General features: G+C 30.2%; 1 protein-coding gene across 3 annotated transcripts in view; it reads left to right on the top strand.

Annotated features, from left to right (window-relative positions):
- The window catches only part of LOC102674166 (peroxidasin-like), a 290955-nt gene that overhangs the window by 185341 nt on the left and 88972 nt on the right, over positions 1-16642 (top strand). For all 3 annotated transcript variants that reach the window (XM_006613165.2, XM_006613164.2, XM_031509284.1), the window contains exon 6: positions 5235-5412. In XM_006613165.2, the coding sequence (XP_006613228.1) occupies positions 5235-5412 (178 nt within the window). The remainder of the gene's footprint in view (positions 1-5234; positions 5413-16642) is intronic.

A 16642-nucleotide genomic window follows, 5' to 3' on the forward strand; every position in this document is an offset into this window, starting at 1 on the left:
GCGGAGAAAGAACATATAGGAGAAAGAAAGGAGGGAGGATAGATGGAGAAGAAATAAAGAGGAAAGGGTGGCAAACAATCGCGAAAGGGCTTTGCCTAGTGGCGCCCAGTTAATCAAAGCCTCGACCAACCTTGTTCTCCCTCGTCTTCGTCGGTGTTGGCCAAACAATGCCTCGCAGGGGTGAAGTTTTAAAACGTCCATTCGGAAAAAGCTCCATTTGCACTCAAATGAAGGTTACCCGACCGACAATTACGTTTCTTTCGTTCCTGGTTTCGCATTCTAGAACAGTGTGCCGAGCGTGACACGTCGTTAAATGTTAGCTTATAAACGTTACATGGAAAAATTCCCATTTACCAAAATTTTTCCCCATTTAAATGATCTTTTCGATATTCAAAAATTTTCTTACGAAACGAAAGTTCTTTCAATAATTACGTTAACAATTTTCAATTATTCGGAATTATCCATTTCAAAGGTTATTCTTTGTTAAATTAACCAACTATATTTCACTTTATTGCATTAGAGTGTGTGTTTCTAAAATTTTATGCAAGCTATAAAATAATGTCTTATTAATATCAATTAGATAGAATTACTTGGATTTTCTTCTGTAAACTTTCTTTAATTTCTTTATAATATAAATAATATATAATATAAATTTCTTTATAAATTTCTTTATAAAATAAATCTTTTCTGTAATTTCTTTATAAAAGAAGAAGAAAATAAAAATGATAACGCTTGTTTAAATCGAAGATTTGAAATTCTCGTGGAACGATTTTCATAAATTGAAATTCAAATCTCGAGCTCTTCGACAAAAAAAGAAGAATAGATATAATGAGAATAAACGAGAAAGATATAGCACGCTGAACAGTGGTGGAATACCTAATGAAATTAAGGCGTCCAGAGAGAAAAATTTAAACTGGAATTATTAAAAAGTTACATAAACAATAAAATAGAAAAAGTGAAAAATAATAAATTCTCAACATAGAATAATTTTTATACAGAAAAAGAAAAAAAAAAAACTTTTCAAATGAACATCGTCCTTTTATCGGAATAAAAGAGTCGAGTGTACATTTCGTCGAGATGAACATCTTTAATCTCGATCTCGATATAGACTCAGAGTTCTTTGACTTACTCCACCCCCGCGAAATTAATTCCAGACTGTTGCTTCCACCAGACTCCGTCGAGGCATGGCATAACTTCGTACTCAAATGGGCCGTTTCATTTATACCAGCGTGCATCGATGGTTTAAACGAGTCACGTTCTGCCAAACGATGTCGCTGGTTAAGGTGGCCACGTCGCTCGATGACTTTTAAATACGGATTAAATCGACGTTTTTATCGTGATTGTTCCTTTTGAGAGGTTAAATCATCCCTCTCTTGGAAAGGGACTCGTTTTGCTCACGACGGGATAAAACTTGCGTTTTGTTATATCTAAAGTCGAGAATCGGAGATGATATTTGAATGTAAATGTATGGAGAGGGGAGTTGCATGTAATTTGTTGATTTTAAAAGTAAAAGAGAATGCTTGAAGCTGCGTTATTTTAGATTTAATTTTCCTAAGAATCAATATAATTTATCGTTTTTATTTTTGATATTTCGTCGATAATGTTTCATTCTGTTATATTTTAAATGAACATGCAATTAGTTGCACGATAAGAAATGTTACTTGCTCATCTTACAAAAGAATATCTAACTATTTCATATTTAGAATGCTATATGCAGTAAAAGATAAAAATTAATTACTTTAAAAGTAAAGAATTTGTTTAATTTGTTTATTATCATTATTATTATTAATAGAAATAATATGAATAAACAATTTATAAATAAATAAATAAATAATTTTTATAAATTGTACATATTCATTTTTGATTCTTACTTTACATTCACATAAAATTTACAAAAGAATCAATCTTTTACTTTGATAAAAATAAAGAGAAAAATCAATAAATAAATCAATAAAATCATCAAAATTTTACTAAACTACTTATTTACCAGAGGAATAATGGACATCAGGACAATGTTCCAGAAGTGAGAAATAAAGTTTAACCTTAGTTTAGCAATGAATTGGATGCCCCAGTAAATGGGCTGTATTTATTCAAGCTATCGAGGGCATGGCGTTCGATATATTATTCGTGTGTTCACCAACAAGTTGATCGAAGTCGATTACCGGTCAGCTCGGGTATCTGTAACCACCAAGATCTTTGTGGACATTCCTTCTCTATTGAAGAAATCCAATACCGCAAAGTACCTGTATTTATCTATCGTCGGCGTGTCGGAAATACGTCCACCGACACGAAAAATCGTCCCTAGGAACTTTCCTTCTTCCCTAGAATTCACTAGAAACCCAGGAAATGACAATGATTTTTACTTTCACGTTCAACAATCTTACGAAGTTCATCGAAATCGAAGTAAATTTCGGGAAAAGACGACCCAGTTAAATTGGTTTTATCTTGAAGTTTGTTCCAAGTTTTTGAATGATTCAAGGTTAGAAGGAACAGATTACATTGATCCTGAGTTTTTCATTAACCCATTATTTTTTATTATGATCAGAGATTGAATTAATAATCGTAACAGTGTAATTGCAAATACGATTCTTTCATATGAATTTAATCATTTTACATTTTATCTGAAGTTGAAGTTAGTTATGCCTTTATCGTATCGTTACAAATATATTTTTAAAATTGTGTTCGAAAGCTTGAAAAAGTAAAGATTTTTTTTGCTGCAAAAGCAAAGTTTCGCTTTTATATTTCCATTATAGCGTATCCTATCAGATATATCTGAATATTTGAAATAAGAGATATTGAGAACAATAAATCTGAACGTGATTGTCGTATCGTATGAATAAAACAGATAGAATTGAAATGAGAAATGATCGGTGAGAAGATTAGATCATCTACCATTTGAAATTGATGACCATGGTACGATCCATAGCAATTGGAGAAAGAAGATAACGTACTAGGATTTGGTTATATTTTATTGCTAAGAAGCGATCTGACCATTTTATAGGATAAGATAATTCTTCCAATCCTTATATACTACGATTTCTAAATATATGATATTCCATCTTCTAAGAAAGAATATTGATAAAATGTATTAATTTAACAATTATATTCCTTTCTTTTTTGAATATATTTCTTCCATTTAAGCTTTTGAATTGAATATTTTAATAATGATATTAATTAAAGCAACAAGTGATTTTTTTTTTATTTGAAATAATGATATGAAAATTTTTTTTTGGCGAAAAATTTTGTCAAAAATCGGTAGCTGCATAAACGGAATCGTGAGAATTTTATTCGTACTCTTTTTAGACGTAAGTGGGTTAAATCTACTTCCATATAACGGCGAAATGTCGAAGACTGTCGATATGCTTCCCAAGCGAAGGTACATACGTATTTATTTTGAACTCCTGTCGAAACGCGTGACACCGTTTGAAAAGAAGACAGAGTTTTCCAATTTAAATTACACCGATTCAGGACAAGTCTAGGAAAAGTTATTTTATTGTATTGTACCTTCCATGCAAAATTCATACGGTATAAAGTTGACGTTCGTTCAATGAAGCATCAAAAATAATAATCTGTAAATTTCCAAAAAAGTATATATATTTATCCAAGACTTCGTACACTAATTTAATTCATTTTCAAATTCCATTTAGTTATAATCGAACTCTCATTTCACGTGTTTATTTCAATTAAATAAAATTTCACACTTAATCAAACTTCTACTCTTATTATAGTTGATCGTCATTTGACGATTCTCAAACTTTTTCCAACATTTTGTACCTGAAAATATAACCATCATATCCTCTTTCCTTTCTACCATTTTCCAAATGATAAATTAATGATAGTAGAGTGGTTTTTTGTGTAATAGCAAAAGGCAGTGAATTATTGTTGATGCTCTTTATTGCGTTAGAATCGTTATATACCATAGAAATGTGAAAAGAGATGAAGAGAAAAGAAAAAAAGGAAGTATGTTTTTATCAGGATATTCAACAAGATGGTCCTTTTATCAGTCTGAACTCTCTTTCACGCAACAATACTCGTATGATATCGTATAAACTCGAACAGTGTTTATTTTAAAGCATCTATTAATCATATTAATTCTACAATACAATCATGAAAACAATTCTATCAAAAATCAACTAGAAGATACTAATTTCTTTTTCTCAATAGTACAGGAATCCGATCTTTCAATAAAATTAAATAAATTTTAAATCTCTATCTAAAATTTCAATGGTATCAAGATATTTTCATTTCGTTTCCCGCTAATTTCTTTTCAATAATCCTTCCATTAATAATTTCTTAATAAAAAAGAACAATTGTTACCTTAAATAAACCGTATCTAATATTTCCACGCTGCTATATTTGGATAATTAACCAAGACACTCGTTTCGATGGATGAACATCCTGAAACACATTTTCCTTGTTTCGAAGAACATCGTATCGTTTAAGAGTTCACGAGAACGAGATCATTCTTTCCGTCGTTTGCATCCATCTTCGAGGAAACTTATTGTTCCCATGGACTGGGTTGCTTACGATGGTTGGGGAGGATTTTTTCGTGGCTTGTTTCCAACCAGATGGCGGGTGAGAAATTTCAGCAATTCCTCCTCGCAGTTAGCAGTTCCCTGCACGTTTCTTACGCGGGGCTGGATCTGAAACGAACCGATGACTGAAGAAACAACTTATTTTTCCGCGAAACTTGCCACCGCGACGTGAGCAAGCTTTTTCTCCTTATTTCTCGGAGGACCTCGTTACGAGTGTCGAGGAAATTTTAGGAAATTCTCAGCGTTGAACCAGACGGAATATTTGAGTGCTCGAAGCTAGGGATATCTCGAGAAATTATTATTCCTTTTTCTTTTTTTTTTTTGATTATTTGATCGATTTAAATAGAAATTATATAAGATAAGAGATAAGAGATCGTTCTCTTTTTTGGTATATTTTGTGATTGAACTGAAAATAATATAAATGTATATTAAATGAAATCGTATCATGGGGTAAAAAGAGTAAATTATATATTACCTTTATTCAAAAATTTGGAAAATAATAATTTTTTTTAATAATAAATTTTTTGTACAATATTCCGATTTATTTATTTATTTATTTTTTTCATTTTTTATTTCCATAAAACACGTCAGTGATTTTCAATTTTTGTGACAGTAGCGCATTCGATGATATCGCGCGACAGCTTCGACGAGTAAAAATGGCGATGCACGCTCATAAAAATAAATCGACGTCTGTTTCAGTGCCGAAGGTGGAGATCGTGGACGAGCACGGGGCAACGGCTGGTGACAAATTTTACAAAGCTGGGAGCACGATAGAATTGAAGTGTGTGGTCAGCAATATACCGCAACCTAGCGGATACGTTACGTGGCGCCATGGATCCCGAACGTTGAATTACGATACTACTCGTGGAGGAATCAGGTGAGCCTCGAATGTACGATTTAATGGTACAGAAATTGATTTCACTGCCGGGAACCGGCTTCAGATATAATTTCATGGCGAAATTTCTGCTATTATCGGGAACCAAAATCGAGATTATGCTATCGGTGAAATTTAACCAGTTAAATTTCGCGTGATCCATGAAAATTCGAAGAATGAGATTATGTTTAACAGAAGTTTGGATTAAGGAATTGATAAAAAGAAAAATTATATGTATTGTAATTGAAATAGGAATTTTTGTTTTCATTTCTTTTCTTTTTTTCTTTTTTTTTTATTATAAATTATTCGTTTAATGTAATTTAAAAAATTGTTATTTAGGTAAAGCAATGTTGTTAATAGAAGAATTATTTTGCGTTGAATATTTTTCTATCTTATATTTTTGCTATTCGTTATCTATATAATATAATACACGATGTCAATTACGAGTTTCAAACGAATGTTAAATTTATATCAAGTGCCTATTGATTATAAAATATTTAATAATACCAGATATATTGAAATACCGGTATATTTAAATTCTGAATATTCAACAAATGAAACCTGAACTTCCATGTTAATCGAGGAAAGTATAATTAATTAAAGTGACAAGAACAGAAAGAATTTCAACTGCTTCGATGAATATATTTCTTTTTATATATATATATATAGCAGGGCATTACTTTTCTCGTTCTATAAATAATAATGAGCAACGACGTTGTTTAATGACGACTAGGAAAAGATTCAAACTCCGTAGGAGTTCTCATTAGTAAGAACTAGACGTTGGTAGTTTTTCACTGAATTACAGACATGGCATAAAGTTTCATTCCAAGATTGGAGCACTTTCAAGGCGTTCTGACCTCATATTGTAAATGTGAATTTCCAGGTTCTTTAGTCGTCGTAGATCGCGAATGCAATTATTAGGATTTGTTCAGAAAACGTACAAGTAGCTTGCATAACTTGAAATATAATCAGAGAAATAAGAACGAAGGTTGCATTGAAATTAACATAAGAAAATTTAACGTGTAATTTAATTCTATTAAGATTTTTTTATCAGTTGAAAATTAACTAGAAAGCAAGTAAAGTAATTATTCTTTAACGTTACGATGCTACGTTTTAATTTGCAAGCGAATTAAATCGCATTAAAAATTAAATGTTTGTCGAAAAATATAATAATTCAATTTTATTTGAAATAAAAAAAAAGTAATAAATAATTTAATATACCTAAACATTTAAATATATTGAATACTAGAAGTTAATAATCATGTGGCGCTAGTATCGCTCACTAATTATAGTGCTAATATAATTAAGATGTAATGCAAAACACAGATATATTAAAAATTGTATAAATTTAGATTTAAAAATCTAATTACAATTCAATTAGAATCTTTTCATTTCGAATCACTTTCAAAGAATTTATATTTACTCGAGGAAAAAAAACGAAGATAAAAGCATCCCAAAATAATTGATCATTGATTCCATCTTTTCAAAATATTTTGATAAAATAAAAAAAAAAATTATTCCTACTATATAACCTATTACACTCTCTCCACCCCCATTTATTTTAAAAAATAAAAACCTGCTCGTTAACATTTCAAAAACATAACCAGCCAAACGTAATCAATTACCCCGACAAAAGAAATTTCCTTCTTCCTTTATCCTTCTCATTATACACCTTCTCATCAAACCTTATTAAAATCTTCCTGAGAAACGTTAACTTCCTCTACGTATAACCAACGTTAGATGCGCGTTATCCTCCCTCACAACCTTTTATTCCACGGTCTTCTTTCCCTTTTTTTAATTAAAATGAACAAGATAGAGGTGAGGAGGGCAGGGTGCAACATCCGACCGCATGGACCGTATTCAGATATGGTTTGCGGGCACTCGAGTAATTTCGTTGGCCGGCCGCCGATAGTTTATGCAGGCTGCATGGGGATTCTAATTGCTCCGATAAAGAATGGAACGTTCGGTGAATTTTGAAAGGCTTTCATTAAAGTTCTCTGAACTGGGGACGGACCGTGTGTGACCTAATTGGTTATAGATATGACAGAATTCATGAATTTTAAATAGCCTTTACGTCCGGGTAACGGCGTCTGGCCCGGGCCCGGCCCCCCTCCTTTCGATCACGCCTCGAATTCGTCGATAAATCGATTTCGGTGCATGTTCCTCGTTAATGCGCTCACTGTCACTGCGGGGGAGGACTTCCTTCTCGTCAATTTCGCGTGTTCACCCAAAAAGGGTTTGACGCCATCCCGGCACAATCGTGGTGATGCTCTATCTGCTGACCTTAATAAGTGTATTTGTTGATCGATTAGGGTAGTTGTTCGTAATATTTCCTTGTTATTTTTAACAGCATCCTCGTATTTGGAGAAATATTATGTTTTTTTTTTTTTTTGAATTTAAGACGATTGAATTCAAAAGTCTTCGTCAAGTAAAAATCTGGAAATTAATTTTCAAATTAGTTTTTTTTTGGTTTAAGAATGTCTATTCTATTAAGAATTTTAAAAAATTTTGATTTCAAATTGTCTGGTAATGATAGTTATCCTTTTGGGTTGAGAAGAATTTAATTTTTCGAAAGTTTCGATCGAATTGTTTGCTTTTACTCGATATCGAGTTGATAATGAATTATTTGAAAAATAATATTAAGAAATTAACTTTTCAATGCAAATAAATTTACAAGTAAATACAATCATATAAATTAAAATTCATGTATTATTACATATAAACGTTCATCGAAACATTCGAATAATTATTTTTAATCCTTTTTAATTTAATCCACTATCTTTGCGCAATTATTATTTGTGTACACACGCAAACGTTAGATTTTATTCGATCTTGCATCTTGTTTATTGTATAAACTTGATCATGATTTATTAAAGTTATCATTATTACGAGATTTCTATTGGAACGATAAACATTTCGATAAATATACTTGCTAATTTCACGTCCAATTATTCAACCAGGTTATTCTGTTAACTTAGAGCTGAAATGGAAAGAGGAAATACGAAGGTGCGAGAGAAATTGCAAACGTTCGTTTCCGCTCGAAATTGTTGATCGGTAAATAAAATACCGAGTTGAGTAGAAGATAAAATTGTTGCTAATGAAAATGCATGTCCTCGACTGTATGATATTGTAAACGCGCAAATTTTCTACCAGCTTGTACGTCGAATAATGTTAGACTGGCGTACCATTTGTATGATCATACGCGAAATCAATATATTTACAATTTTACCTTTGATTTTAATGGATAATTATTGAAATATAATTTGATGTAATTTTGGAAATATTGATGGAAAAAAAAAATTTTTAAATTTAATTAGAGGTACATTTTTTTTTCTGTCTGATTGTATCTCGTTTTAATCGAGTTACGTATCATTCTCCATATTAATTTTTGTAAAAATATTTAAATAAAAACGATCATATAAACGATATTCTTATTGTGATAATAATTTTATATTAATTCAAATTTAACATTAAAAAGTTATTTTTTTATTATGTATGAATTAATATGTACTATTATGGGGATTGAAACAATCGTAATCGTAACGATTTAAAGTTCTTCTGAAAGTGCACATTTTTCATATTATTACTTTAAAAATTAATCTCAAGCAAGCATTCTTTATATATATATATATATATATATATATGTCGTGAAATGAATGAAGTATATGTTCTTTTTTAATTTATTTTCATTAATTTTTTTTTTAAATAACTCTTTTTAAATAAAACCAAAATTTAATATAAAGATAACAAGAAATATATGTTACATGAATTTGCGTTTAAAAAAATTAAGAAAAGTAATAATAGAAATATATAAAATATATATAAAATATTTGAACGAGACCAAAATAAAAACTGTAAAAAAATTAAAAAAGAAAAAAATATGAAATCGAAACCTATCAATTTAATCAACATGATAGCCAATAAAATCGTCAAAAAGAAAAAAATTTCAAAAGATATGAAATTGAAACCTACCAATTTAATCTATTTCGTATGATTGTCAATCAAATCGTCTAAATTATAATTATTATCAAGAAAAATTAAGTTTCAATCAAAGAGAAAAAAAAAAAAATTAAAAAAGAAAAATACTTTCGTTAATTGTAAAATATTTTTTTTATAATTTGTTATACGAACATTTATTATTTTCAAAATTTCCATTCATTTCACGACATTGCTTTTAACGAACTTGGCTCCATACTGACGGACGAATTCTATTTTTCTCATTTCATCGTTCGATGCAAACACGGAACTTATTAACCATTTTGTCTGGATGCACGCGTCGTACACCCATAACTCGATTTAACGTACCGAGTGGAGACCGTTCGGATCCAGATTTGCAATTTATTTGCCGGGCTCTATTCACTTTTAATCCGCCTATGATCAATATCATGCACGCATTCATTTCGAACTTCATTAACGACGCGCGTTCTAATGGTGGACTCTTCGATTTTTTTTAATTTCCACCAACGCTTCCCGTTTTCCAATTGGGAATAATCGCAAATAATACGAATCGACGGCCACATCTACTCTTATTCAATTCAAAATTGAATTCGATTCTTTTACTTTTTTCCAATCGTACGATTCTTTATACGTTCTCTTTCTCTCTCTTTCTCTCTTCTTATTTCTTTTCTAAGAAATTTTTGTCATTGAATTTCAAGTCGTTACTTTACTAATTTCAAGATAAATTTCCATATTAAATGTATTTTTTTATATTTTATCCATTATGTTAATAAAAAATAAGAATTAAATATTAGACGATTGTAAAATGACTGTACTTCGTATTCTTGCCACCAGAGGGACGGACAAATTCGTCTAAAGAGATTAATTTTATTGGTATGATAAAAGATAAATTCAAAATCTTTTTTTTTCATAACAAATCCAATGCTTATAGCCATCATTCGTGATTAACATTTAAGAAATCTTTTTTACGAGTAATTAAAAATATTCATTTATTAACAATTTCACGTTCCAAGATAGAAATGCGTATTTTAATTTCGTTCCATAACAAAGTGATTTTTGTTTTTGCAACTACTGAAACAGAAATTTTCATCGCAAGTAAACAAACATTCTGGATGATTCGACATATTCGAAAATTTTTTCCCCAGGTATCGTGTTTGAGTATGGGTATGATCAAAGGAAAAAACGGATTTAACCAGAAGGCAGTGGAAGGGTTGTAACGATATCCCAGTTGCAATGTTTCTTCCGCTCGGTATTTTGTGGGATAAAAGACATCCAAAAAACGAGTATTTTTTTAACCTTAACTTTTGACCGTCGTACAAATGAATCTACAATACGGGACGTTTGTTTTTCAACGTGTATGTATTTCGTATATACCTTTGGAAAAGTGTGTAATCCAATTAGTTTGCAAGACAACGGCCTGTGTGTCAACTTAAATTCTGTTTAACGTGGGAATAGTACCACGTAAAAACGAAAAGGGATAAACAAAAAATGGGAAAGGTAAAACATGGCATCAAACGTGGCATCTCTTTTGGAGAAGGATTGAAACGTACTTGTAATTGAATATTGTTATTAAATTGTTCAGTAATAAGGGAACACAACGAAGAATAAAATTGAATAAACAAAAATATTTTTTAAATAAATGATACATTATATGTGTATAGAATATGTGACTAATTATGTTTATCTCTTTTGTTCTGATGAAATTCATAAAAATATTTATAATTGTTCCTCTTAATATTTTAATTGTATACATGCAATTAAAGATAATGATGTATTATTATTATTTATATCTAGCAAACAAAGAGGAAATAATCAAATTCTCTGAATAAATATCAACATGTTTGTACAATTTCATAATTGAATAATAACGATAAATAATAATATTATTATTATTAATATCTTTTCTATTTTATTCTCTTTTATTTTATCAAATTTATATCTTTCTAATTCGACATCTCTCTATTTCTCTAATATGCTAGCTGAGCTTGTGATTCTATGCAGCGTGCTACCCCAGAACTGCTAAAGGTTTCTCAGAAAGTCAGAGCACCTAGGTGCTTCGCATATCTCTATAGACTTGTATAATTCTATACAGGAGTTTCGGTTCCTTGTCACAGCTCTCTATTTGCTACGGGCAACAGGAATATTCCACTTCCTCTTAATATAATCCTAATTTATCTCGTCTTGCCTCGTCTTAATTTACCGCATAGACGATTGGAAGATAAATTTAATTAAAATTTTAATTTTCAAAGTTCATGAAAATTCGAAACAGTTCGAGGATCATAAAATTCCATTTCGAAGAATTTTCGAACCAATATGTTGATTATAATAAGTTATAATTTCAATCTTCATATAGCATTCGTTTCTTCTGTCCTAATTTTGAGTATACAATTTATAAATAAATTACAACTATTTAAATTGTAATGTGAAAAAATTTCTACTGCGTGCGTAGAAAATATTCTCAGTATGATACGTTAATCCAAAGATACGAACGATTACTTTGAAAATACCTCAGTGTGACAAGTCATTCGCATTTTCCAATTAAGAGCTCAAAGAAAATTCATGGATTCTTTCAATTCGGTAGCAAAGCGGTTGAAAATCAACGTGAACGAGGTCTGACGCATTCTTGGGCGTCATTGAACGCGAAATTCGGTCGGGACAAGAGCGCGGGGAAAAATCAGTGGAAACCGCGATAATGAATGCGAGACTCCTCTTTTCTCTTCGCATTTTCCCTCCTCTCCGATTCTGGCGATCTTTCTCCACCAGAGGGGAATTCTGTCAAGCGAGCTGTTGAAAATTTAATCATCCCCGAAAGCGCTCGATGATTGTGCCGTGACACGTGACGCGCGAGCTTGTTCTCTATTCACAGTTGTCGAAAAGAGGAGGGAGGAGGGAGGGGAGAAAAAAGAGAACAAGAAAGAACGAGAGAGAAAGTAGGGGTTTTGAATAAAACATACGGCGTTTCCAATAAATTCGCGAAAAAGAGACGTGATTAAAGCTGGATTTTGACTATCTGACACGTATCGGCAATCGTACGTTCCGGATAGATGGCAATGCTCATGCCGATTTGATGAATTCGAGGCGACATCTTTGGAATAAGTGGTACTCTCAAATCTTTAAGATTCCGTAACCCTCTATTTTATTCGATCGAGAAACAAATGAAATAAGATTTTTAGCTCGATTGAGAATATAAAGACACGTTTTTTTTCGTTATGTGAATTAAAATAAAAAGAAAAAAAGAGAAATAGTTATATCATTGATGTTCACGCGATTGCGCTTACTGCCGATTATTACCGATGTACTTGTTCGGCTGTTTTCGGATTGTTTCGGATCGTTTCGATTGCAGATGGCGACATTCCAATCGAAGGAATTCGAATTACATCATGTAATTATTTAATAAGTATGGAATGTAATATAATTCTATCATTTTGCATTTATGACTATAAATTTTGATTAAAGATAATAACTTTAAAATTTTAGACGTTGCAATTATTAACGAATTATGAAAGAAAAAAGAGGAAAAAGAATCGTTTGAACAAGTAGGTTAATAAAAAAAAAAACAAGAGATAAATGAACAGGCCATCGAGCATTCGCAAAGGGCTATAGTTTTTCGTTAATCCGTGATGCTTTTCAAACGACGCGCCGTTATAGAGGTTCCATCGCGAGTACAATTTATTCAGAACATTCTATTACGCTTTGATTGGCCCCGAGAGCCATTTTACCGAGATCGTTTAAATCGAGGGCGTCAAACGCAGCGCTGTAAATAAATGACATTCGATCGAGCCCATCCTGCATTCCGATCGCTCGTTCATCGACTCTTATTTACACGGAGAGATATTCCTTCTTCACTCCACCGTTCCTTCATTTGATAATGTTATATAGATTGATCTTAACAATCGATTGTTTTATATTAAGGTTTTCTTCACTTTTTTATAATAATCCAATAAATAATGATATTAGAACAACAATGTTATTATCTTTTATTCATTCAAAATTCGTTCACCGTGGTTTTCATTATAAATTCTTCATTAGAATTTTCATTTTTTCTTGTTTTGCTTTATTACGTAATTTATTGAAAATCGATTAATTCCCTTTTTAATGAGAGATGTTCAATATAATAACATTCTCACGCTTTTGATACAGCGATAATTATTGAGAACTTTATTCTTGTTAAAATAATAATCGAATGAAATTTTCTCTCTTTAATTAATAACGTTACAAAAATTCTTTTATGTCTTGTATATAATGTAAAATAACTTTCAAAATTAAATTTTGTCTGTTTATAATTTTGTGCTTTTACTTTTTTATTATAATTTATTATGAATTTTGCCGAATGGAAATTTTGTTCAACTGCGATTATATTATTTTGATAAATATTAAATAAATATTGAATAAAAATTATTTCAAATTCATTGGTTTAATATTCTTTTTTTAACAAATATAAAAATAAATTTTAAGTATAACAAAATCTACATTGAATGACAAACAATTCCGAAATAAAACTGAAAACATAGGATTATTAGAACAAAAGATGAGAATTTACAATCTCCAAGCTTCATCTACTATTTAAAATAGTTTTTATAAAAACAAACCCTAAAATTTATTCTCAAGGTAGGGTCAGGTCATAACTCTTAACTCCGTTACGTCATATATATCTATATATATAGAAGTTAGTATGAAGCATCTCATTCCACGCTGCAACAAATTTTCTTCTGTCAGATTATTTTCCAAAATAACTCAATCATTCGTAATTTCCATTCATTCTCATATATCTCTAATGTTATAAAATTTCTACATATTACCAAAAATATAATAATACTTTCATCAACAAAATTCTCCACATCGAATATACCATGAATTTTCTCTAATTTATCGAAAGAAAGAATTAACCTCGAAATGAATTAAGGATGCATCGAGTTTCATTAATTATGCTGTTACCAAAATCGACAAAGATTGAAGAGGAACTAGCTCTCCCCGAACTCCATCGATAAAGTTAGAACCCTGCATAACGTTATTACCTACTCGATCGTGCGCTGCATCACTTTCGACCATCTTCTGCATAGTGTACACGGTTCGCCACCTTTCTGTCTATTACTCTTCACCTTGGACCTCAGCAAGTTGGTCGAGTCCGTGAGTGCATACCGAAAGCGTGCGCCATCTAGCGAAGGAATACAATCAAGATAGCGTATAGGCCACAATATTAGTTCCACGATTTATTCGATTATCGATAATATGATTGTGACGTTCGATCAAATTCGATACGATGATTATTTGGGTCAGATACCGCGTGAACAATCATCAAGATTGTTTTTCTCTGTTTGAGATTCATTATTTCATCATGTATTTAAACATATCATAAGAAATAAAGTCATTGAAATAAATTAAATTTTCTTTTAAGTAAACTGAATTCTTTTTGAATTTAGAATTAGAGAATAATGTGCATAGAATAATATGGTATTATGATTGTAATATTCTATGATTCCAAAAATTTTGAGATTAGGAAGATTTGAGACAAACATGACGGGCTGCTTATAATTTCTAGAACTGATGCTATGATATTATATCAGGCTATTGATAAACTGTGGCATGTGTATTTTAAGGATCATCGTAAATAATTTCTTGTGTTTTTAGTTTCTGTTATTCTTCGACGTTCTTATCTTGTACGAAATTTCTTCGCATAAGATAAATATAAACATAAGTATTAGTATTATAAATATATCATGCTAGAATAATAAAAACAGAAGTTTCAAATATGAACGAAGATTATTTATTAATTCAAAGTGTATGCAAAAACAAATGTATGCAAATTTTGAACAATTAAATAAAAGCAAATATTTTGATGGATACTCTTTGATTTAATTGAATATTCATTAATATTATTATTATATTTGTGGCATTTTGCATATATTTCTATTTTCAAGCTAAAATAATATCACTTAAATAAATTAGAATATATCGGAAAATTTTAATCTTCTTCTTCTTCTTCGTGAAATAATGTGATTAGTTTTTCGTATTCGGGTCGGGATCCTGTCGAAATTAGGATATAAAATATTTGTTTAAAGTTGAGGGAACGCGCAGATGTCGTGAATGGTTAAAACTTTTAAATTATGCATGCTCTGTTGTTCTATATTAGCGAAATTTCGTTACAAAACAACGTTTTAATGAAAATTTTGTAGTTATTTATGTAGATTTGATACGGGAGGAAAAAGAATTTTGAACCTTGTATTCACCTTGCTTACATGAAATTTTCATCAAATTTTATCATATCATATCAACAAATGAAAAAACATTTATTTAATATATATTAAAATTTTGATTAATAAATACCGTAAATAATGATTTCATATACACGTGCAGTTTTTTGTTCAATTTCATTGGATTATTGCAAATATTTTAAATAATGAACGGAACGAACAATAACTTTGATTTAAACAATATATTATCTATAAATTAAAAATTATAATATTTTTTATTATTATATGAATTTGAATTCTGTTATACTTCCCATTGTTATATTTATCTGAAGTTCTCTATTGTTAAAAATTTCCATTTTTATTTCTATAATCTTTATTAATGAAAAAAAAAATTAGGAAAATAAAACTTATTCCTTTCTTTTAAAAGAGAACATAAATAATATATTTATTATTGATTACTAATTCATTAATCCATTTTTATGCAAATTAAACTAATTTACTTTGATTTACAGATAATTTTGAAGCAATATTCAAATAATAGATTGAATTCAATCTTTTGAATGCAATTTTATAAGCATGCTATTAAAATTAAAAGCTATCATCTAGATTCCATTATAAAATTAAGCTAAACAATCGGACACAAATCAATTTGATTAAAAATTCTCTTTTACTTAAAAATTATCCTAGTTATCTACCATAAATCTTGCTAGTCATCCAATCTTTTCAAACTCCAACAACGAGTTCTTATTATATTATCTTCTTTCACAAATATAAAATTGCCACAAATATAAATACATGAAAAATATCATATATATACGTATCTATAAATTGAACAACATAAAAACTCTTCTTCACATTATTAAAAATTACTTTCATAAACCACTCACCCAAGCAAAAATCTCTAACCCTTTCCAAACTCCAATTAATTCAATCCAATCTCGTCATCTCTTTACTCGAACCATCCAACGTAGAGATGCAATAATGAACGAGGGATCTCGTCACCAAATTTCTCCGTAAAATGGCGCCGATTTTTGCGTGATAAACGGCGCCAACCGCAATTGGAGCGACATCTACGCGCATCGTAG

The sequence above is a fragment of the Apis dorsata genome, unplaced genomic scaffold (assembly GCF_000469605.1).
Source record: "Apis dorsata unplaced genomic scaffold, Apis dorsata 1.3 scaffold_135, whole genome shotgun sequence".
Lineage (NCBI taxonomy): Eukaryota > Metazoa > Arthropoda > Insecta > Hymenoptera > Apidae > Apis > Apis dorsata.